Source organism: Syzygium oleosum, unplaced genomic scaffold, assembly GCF_021117445.2.
Source record: "Syzygium oleosum isolate NSW1041296 unplaced genomic scaffold, Sole_v2.1 Sole_v2.22, whole genome shotgun sequence".
Classification (NCBI taxonomy): domain Eukaryota; kingdom Viridiplantae; phylum Streptophyta; class Magnoliopsida; order Myrtales; family Myrtaceae; genus Syzygium; species Syzygium oleosum.
This window is the reverse complement of record NW_026607506.1, coordinates 2,331,684-2,339,864: the sequence shown is the minus strand read 5'-3', so window position 1 is coordinate 2,339,864 and position 8,181 is coordinate 2,331,684. Positions and strand designations below refer to the sequence as shown.

Here is an 8,181-nt window from a genome sequence, read left to right as displayed (position 1 = left end):
GAGAGCTTTGACGGAGAGTAATACATAGGTACAAATTTGAGGTTTATGTGTCACGGTGGTGGGTGTATTTTGAGATTTTTTTTTTGGCTTTTGGCATTTTTTTTTAAAACTAAGATTGATTTTTTCTATGATACTGTTCATAAAATGAATGTACGGGGCAAGTGAATCTTTGAATTTATAACGTGAAGTGCGATCGGGGGTTGTCATGTCAGACTAGAGAAAGGCAGAGAATGTGGGAGACAACCAAAAACATTTGAAGGGGTCCCATCCGCATAGTTGACACAACATCTCCTTTTTAGGTCCCATGTGGGGTTTACTCCCTACACTCTATCTCTCTACTACTACTACTACTACTGCAATACACTACGCATTAGCCATTTGCCTCTCCCTCTCTTCTAATATTTATATCCCCCCAACCCTAAGCCTACCACTCCATCAACCTTTTCCCCTTCCTCCCTTCCTCCTAGCGTTTCTTTGAATTTTACCCTCCTCCTCCTCCTCCTCCTCCTTCTTCTTGTTGTTTTCGTCCCGGTCGAATTATGGCCGACGCCGGTGCGGGATCGGCCAGAAGGATGTGGTGCTCGGTGCCGGAGCGGCTCCAGCTGCACATGGCCATGCTGGCCTTGCAGTTTGGCTACGCCGGGTTCCATGTGGTCTCGAGGGCCGCCCTCAACATGGGCATCAGCAAGATAGTGTTCATCGTCTACCGGAACGTCATCGCCTTCCTCTTGCTCGCCCCCTTCGCTTACTTTCTCGAGAAGTGCGTTTACCCGGCTGCTCGACATGGCTAAATGCTGTCTTACTTGTTCCGTAGCTCGTAAACGATGTGATGATCAATGACATTTCCTTCTCTTCTCTTATTTTCTTCTTGGTCCAGGAAAGAGAGGCCGGCGATCACTCTGAACTTCCTCGTTCAGTTCTTTCTTCTAGCGCTCGTTGGGTAATGATTTGATCAGATGATTTAACGACACCCCACGAGTTGATTTGTTCAGCATCTTAGGTCTTGCATGTATCTTGGCTAGTGCTTATAAGATGATAAAAGGTTTCGATGTACGTAATATTGGCAGGATCACAGCGAACCAAGGATTCTACTTGTTGGGACTTGACAACACTTCGCCGACATTCGCATCCGCGATTCAGAACTCAGTCCCCGCCATTACTTTTCTGATGGCCGCCGTACTCAGGCAAGCTCAAACTTACAACATCGAACATATTTCATGACTTAACCATGTTTGTCTCAAAGCTTATCAGCCAAGTATGAATATTGAAAACCAAACAAGTTTCCCCAGAATGATCGTGTGCATTTAGTCAGTTAGTTGCGGCTTCTGAAATCTCAGTCTCTTCTGATTTTCAGGATAGAGAAGGTGCGGTTGGACCGGAAGGACGGCATCGCCAAGGTCCTGGGGACCGCGTTCTGCGTCGCGGGGGCCTCGGTGATCACGCTGTACAAGGGGCCCACCATATACAGCCCGGCGCCGCCGCTTCATGCGGCAGCGGGTCCAGTGTGGCGGCCGACGCTGGCGCTCGGGGACGCGGAGGGCAAGAACTGGACGCTGGGGTGCGTGTACCTGATCGGCCACTGCCTGTCGTGGTCCGGGTGGCTGGTGCTGCAAGCGCCGGTGCTGAAGAAGTACCCGGCCCGCCTCTCCGTCACGTCCTACACCTGCTTCTTCGGCCTCCTCCAGTTCCTCGTCATCTCGGCCTTCATCGAGCGGAACGCCAGCGCTTGGCTCGTCCACACCGGGGCCGAGGTCTTCAGCATCTTCTATGCGGTGAGATATTCGAATCTTCAGTGCTGTTTATCTTTTTTGAATCGTTCTTTTTCTGGGGGGGGGGGGGGGCTGGCTTCGGTCGAAGAAGACTACAAAAGCAAAAAGCTCTTTCCTTCCTTCTTTCTCGCCCATCTTTGTTGCCTTTCCTTTTCCTCCCTCGTGGCTTTGTTTTAGTTGGGACGTAACAATAATGTGGGGAGGTGGTGGTGGTGGGGGCAAAGTTCATAAAGATTTATCAGCTGAGTAAAGAAAGGCCTTCAATCAAATTAAGAAAAGAAGCTGAGAAGATTAGCAAAACGTTCGATCCGTGGACATGATTGATGATCTGTATAACATGTGTGCTTTGTTGTGCGAATGTATGCTATGCAGGGAGTGGTCGCGTCGGGGATCGCATTCGCCGTGCAGATATGGTGCATCGACAGAGGCGGCCCGGTGTTCGTGGCCGTGTACCAGCCCGTCCAGACCCTCGTCGTCGCCATCATGGCCTCCATTGCCCTCGGCGAGCAGTTCTACTTGGGCGGGTATGTGATGCATTCCCACACTGTCCGAAATCTCATTACATCGACGCGACACGTGCATCATGATTAAACCACCCAAACTAATAGAAACCAAAAGTGGACCTTATGTACTCGTCCCGCATGTAAATCAATCCGTCCAATCTCTTAGGAATACCCAGATTCGCATAATCAAAACCAACAATTTAGACGGCCACAGACATCGAAAAGACCAATTTGAGAGACATTTCGGGCGTCTCTCGGGTATGAAGTTCACCCGAGCCACTGATTGTTGTGCCCTCTTGCAAGAAGAAGAAGTACGTCATGACATGATGATTGACTCGAGTGAACAGAAACGACGACACCCGGATGGAGTATCTAAAATTTCTCCTAGGGCCTTCTTGGGCTCCACGAAATTACCTTGCTTTTTTGTCCACTCGATCCCCGAGGGTACCCCCAAAGGCACCAACACCATCATTCTAGACGCTACCCCTTCTTAATGCCTCCCACCATCATCAATCATCACCAGCTAGGCCCGACATGCTCATCCCCATTCATCCAAATTGAAGGCATCGAGCACGTCATGTAATCAGTCGATTTCGGTCAAATAGGGCCCGACCATGCCCTAATGATTTATCATGACTTCCGAGTTAGAGAAGATTTTTTCCTTTATGTTTTGTTTACTCTCCTTTTTTCGGTAGGATCGGAAAACATCGAAAATGTGACCTGAATAATGTTGTTTTTTTTCTCCGGTCGGGGGCGCGGCGCGCAGGATCATAGGAGCGGTCCTGATCATAGCCGGGCTCTACTTGGTCCTATGGGGGAAGAACGAGGAGCGCAAGTTCACCCTGGAGAAGGCCGCGATCCAGTCCGCCCCAGAGCACGGCAACACCCGCCTGCCCGCCCACATCAAGGCGCCGTCATCCCTCGCTCAGCCCCTCCTCCCGCCGTCCACCGAGAACGTCTGACCGCCGTGGCGCTGACCCCTTTGACCAACCACAGGAGCTAATAAAGCTTGTTGTGCTTGTGCTGTGTAATGTATTGGAGTCGCTTGTCCCTTTTTTTCTTTAATTTTTCTTCTGTATTTTTTTTATTTTATATTTTCATCTTTTGTTACCTTTGGGTTGCTAGTAGGAAGCGCAAAAAAAGCAGACATATTGGTACCCGAATGTGGGGGTACCAAAAGGACTGATTTTAATGTTGCATAAGGTTTTATGTCTTGGTTCATGGTCTTGGTCAATCAACTAAAGAAAGTTGCACCTTATTATGGAATTTTAATGCGTTCAATCTTTATTTTCTTACTATTTTGTCTTTTTGTATATGAAAGTGTTTAATTTTTATAATAAAAAAAACTAAGGGCCTATCACCAATTCAATCAATATTAGACCTGATCCCTGGGTCGGCCCGAGTGGGTCCAAAATTTGTGGCCAAGCCTACCCAAGCAGGCCTATTTCGTCGGCCAAGCCCGCCAATTTGGGGGCATACCCGTGACCCGCTAGGCTCGTGATCAAATCTAATCCTTGTCTAAGTCTCCATCGAATGTATACTACAACAGCAGTCAACCACGAAATACGGACATGTATATGTGCTACTCTATTACTTCAAATCATTCGAGTGCAAGTCTAATAATGGAGAAACTAATTGATTATTATTTTAAGTGTCAAATAGGTAACCCACACCTAGGCATATCACAAAGGTCTGTGGGGAGCGTGGGCACTTAGAATAGATCCTACTGTCTAATCATAGGTGAATCAAAATTTACATATCACATAGCCAACCTAGAAATCACTATTTAAACTAATCCCTTCCATCCAATATCCATTGTCATATTTTGGTATAAATATTACCCGCGTTTAATTTTAGTTAAGTTTACATATGGGTATTATCTGTAACTTGTAACCCGCCCCAATCAAAGACATGGCACTGTTGGAGAAAAAGAAATGTTTAAAAAGAAACATCGAGCGCAAATGTTTAAAAAGCAAGTTTCAACCTGGCCTTTCTTTTGGCCAACCCAATCTCTTGGCATTAGAAAGCAAGAAATTACGCAGATGCTTTTCGCTTAGCCGACTTTGGCCGAGCCACAAAGTGGGTTGGTGTAATTAAATAGCTTCTTTACTATTCCTGATATAAATTCCAGGTCACTGACCCAAATCATAGGCTAAGAAAAGTCAAAAGACTGGTGCTAGGTACGTGAAAGTGATTCACCATGCTAGTTCACTAAATGATACGGCGGATTGAGCGTTTAAATAAGCCGGTCATGCTTTATATTCAATAGAACTTGATCACATCACCTCACGAATAATTTAGAAGATCGATTTTAATATACTTGGTATCAATCAAATGATAGAGAATACTAGTCAAGTTTTTGTTTGAATCCCGAGATTCATCATTACAAAGTGACCTAAATCATTGACCTCCATCGATATCACATTCCTCCCTTTTGTAACTCACCCTAAAGAGAAGTTATCTAGTACTCAAAGATCAGATGCTTTTGCTTTCCCTCTGCAATCATATCAACCGCACTCGCACCGATCTTTGTGAGAACACTGATTAGAACGTTCATCATGGTTTTAACCTTTCTCGTTAAGCTTTTGGGCCCCCCTCCACAAGGACTTCCCGACTATGGGATGGATCAATAATGAGTGATGATGGTGGATGTGCAAGAATATCTTTGCTCGATCGCGGAAGCGAAAAGGCAATCCGTGTTTTGTTTTACAAGATGCGGTCTCGAGTTTTCAAACTCTTTTCTGATGACCAAACACATACATCATCAGCAGTAAAACAGAAACAGGATCGCCTGAGGTGAGGACTGCATGATGCTAAGTTTTTGTTTGGAGGGACACAGTTTTTTTTATTTTTTGGGGACCATTTTATGAACAAATGAAAGTTAAAAGGCCCGAAACAGATGGGCTCGGGCCCGAGACCGATCCACATGACCCCGGCCCGATTGAAAGTTAATGGAGGATGAAAGTTTTGCTAATTTGCTTTCAATGAGTTGACAGCTCTTGGGTTGCTGAACATGTTCCTAACTTGGGGACTTTTTTCTTTCTAGGTGTAAGATTTAAAAAGGATAATGAGGTGCAAGCAATTCGAAAAGGGTCAAGACAAGAAAGAAATTATAGATGCAATTTATTCTGTAATGTCGTAAGATACAAAATAAGGGTAATCGGTTCTAGAGTTGAGTAGATTCTAGACCAAGTATATATAACCTACCTGATCAAGGCATTTCGGGAATTTGGAACCGGGAGCACAATCGGGACAAACGCACAATTTTCTACAATGTTACAGAATACGTGCTAGAGGTGATTGGTTTCAGGGTGTGCAGATTATCGATCATGAATCTAGGACCTAGTCGGTCAGGGCATTCCAAGATTTCGAAATCGATCATCAAATTGGAACCCTTGGAAACCGGTCTGGCCAGTTCCAAGGCAAACCCAAAATCGAAACCTATATTTTCTTTTTCTTCGTTCTTCGTTTTGCAGTTCGGATAGTTGAATCTATCTTGTTGAGAGATTAAATAAGTGAAGAGGCGTAGGTTTAAAACTACTTTGTGTTAGCTAGGGTTTGTTTTATTTTGTACTTTTTTTTAATATTAAACAATTATTAGAATATAATAAAGTTATTTTCAACATTATATACATAGTAAATACGCCTGGCATAATAAGTACCTGTAGGTCTCCTCGAGCGGCCCTGGATCAAATTTCTTACTTAGCAAGTTACGGATATTGTTATTACAAGATGCACATCATTTCAAAACCAGTTCCAACTAGAAACCAACACATTAAACCAAGAGTCGAACCGGTCTTGACCACTTCCCAGATTGACCGGTTCCCAGATTTCTTACCCATGAACCTATCCGATTCCAGGGTGACTGGCCTTGAACTGTTCAATCTAGGCCGGTTCGGTTCCCAAGTTGAATCGGAACCGGTTCCCAAGTTGAATCGGAACCGATTAATCCCCGTGACAATCACCTGATCAATTCTCAACGAAGATATCGAAGTTTCCGAGAGGGCAGAGAGGCGAATGGCTAAATAGCTTTTTCTTGCTTCTAGATCTGAAAACGATGCTACCATTACCAACATTAACCCCCAAAAACCGAAAGAGGCTCGACGTTTCTTTTGGTTAAGAAATATTATGTACATTGCCGACACATATCCTCAGAATATAAACTTTTGGACAGTACTTTCTAAGATTATACCAGAGCACGGGTCAAGAGTTCAAACCCTTAACACACCCGCTCAATTTTCTCTTATTTGTTATTTCTATCGTTCCATCTGTTTTCTGTTCTCCTCCGGCTATCTTGTTGACTTATTTCGTCCACATCTTGTCTTACGCGTTTGAGGGACAGGGATACACGCACCGGGGACCGTCGAGGAATACGCTATAATCACATCGTGGACAAGTCTCTTGAAATTTAAACTTAAGATAAAGAACGGTTTGTGTAACACTTTCGTTCAGTTCTTCATGTCCACAGCCATCGCCAAGGGACAGTTAAGGGCTCTGCCCAAAGCATAAATGTTGGGGAAGTAAGTAGTAGGACACTGGCCAAAGATTCTGCAGACCAATGTCACGCAGATGTTCGAGGAACATAGACACGTCGATTCTCTGACCCCTAAGCTGTGTTGGTCAGTGATTCCTTGTTCTAGTTTCAGATGAGTATATAGAAAACGCTAGAGTAACCATTACTTTGAGGGTAAATGCGTAAACCGGCGGAGCTCAAGTCATCGAAAAATGATCACAGCATCATGAAGACCCATCGAAGCAGAGACATCCAATTCCTCTCCAGAAAGAATGAGAAGTGGATGGAAAGGAGAGCCTCCCTTCGAGCTTACATCTCTGCTCAGGAATTTCACGGTACATAAAAACACTTTATATTCGAAACACTTTGGAGCTTTTTTAAAACGTTCGAATATAGACGCATGGCTGTATTGAGACGTACGCTTATATGATTCTTATTATTGTTATCTTTTTTAATCAAGGCAAATGCTTTTTAAAGTTTTGACCCGAGAGTAAAAACCTAAGAGAAGTCAAATGACCTCATTATATGCGTTTCAGAAGTCAAGGAAGGAGGAGATAGGAAGGAACGCCACGATTTGAAAAACTTACGTAACCCCCCCTTATTTTTCTAATCCATAAATACTAACGCAAAGACCCAACCATCTGAAGTACCATTAAAGAGCCTACAAAAGTCTACAGTCTCCGAACGGGTTAAAATTGTTCCGCAAGCTTTTGTCTTCTGTTTTTTGACTCTTCCACTCCATGATTTCTCTCCAGTTTTTTGGCCGCGCAGGGTTTGTAATCTGTGTCGTGTCGATTTCTAGCCATTGCATATTCAGATTAGGGGTGTCAATGGGTCGGGTCGGGTTTTCATGATACCCGACCCGAAACAATGAATATGTGTGCTTTGGCCCGATCCGAATAAAGACCCGAACATGATATAGCCACACAATCGAGTCGGTTCGGGTCATGTTCGTCGGGTCGGGTTCGTGTTTTGGAAAGAGGGGAGTATGAATTGGAGTCCGGGAGGATGAATTGCCTCGAGCTCTGCAGTGCATTAAGGCAAAGTATGAAGGATACACTCTTAAAGTTGGCGTGGTGTGGAGTGGAATGAAAGAAACAAATACATGAGGAATCTGATCCTCTTGAAAGTAGAGTCATTGCCGTGTTCTTTTCCTGAGGATTTCCTCCGAATCCCTCACTCCAAGATGGTTGCAGTTGATATCTACAGAGGTTGCGAGCCGTGTCATAATCGGAGGATCCCTTGCCGATTTGGCGAAGGAACCGAAAAATCCTAGATTTGGAGATGTACATTGTTGCGATCGACATCAATTTTCATTGTTTGGAGACATCGATCTTTTCATTGTTTTGGTGGGGACATCTATAGAGGGCTTATAGATGATTCGTTCGTAATCGGT

General features: G+C 44.5%; 1 protein-coding gene across 1 annotated transcript; it reads left to right on the top strand.

Moving 5' to 3' along the window:
* Positions 1-449: 449 nt before the first annotated feature.
* On the top strand, positions 450-3,538 carry LOC115669998 (protein WALLS ARE THIN 1-like). The gene is made up of 6 exons (XM_030591176.2): positions 450-760; positions 878-940; positions 1,068-1,184; positions 1,355-1,772; positions 2,142-2,293; positions 3,039-3,538. Exons 1-6 carry the CDS (start codon positions 540-542, stop codon positions 3,232-3,234), a joined length of 1,167 nt encoding a protein of 388 aa, XP_030447036.1. The 5' UTR covers positions 450-539; the 3' UTR covers positions 3,235-3,538.
* Positions 3,539-8,181: the final 4,643 nt, after the last annotated feature.

Excerpts from the sequence above, each read along its gene's own strand:
- LOC115669998 (XM_030591176.2), top strand. The coding sequence starts at position 540 with ATGGCCGACGCCGGTGCGGGATCGGCCAGAAGGATGTGGTGCTCGGTG. Across the intron at positions 1,185-1,354 it reads CTGATGGCCGCCGTACTCAG|GATAGAGAAGGTGCGGTTGG; the intron begins GCAAGCTCAAAC and ends TCTGATTTTCAG. Across the intron at positions 2,294-3,038 it reads GAGCAGTTCTACTTGGGCGG|GATCATAGGAGCGGTCCTGA; the intron begins GTATGTGATGCA and ends CGCGGCGCGCAG.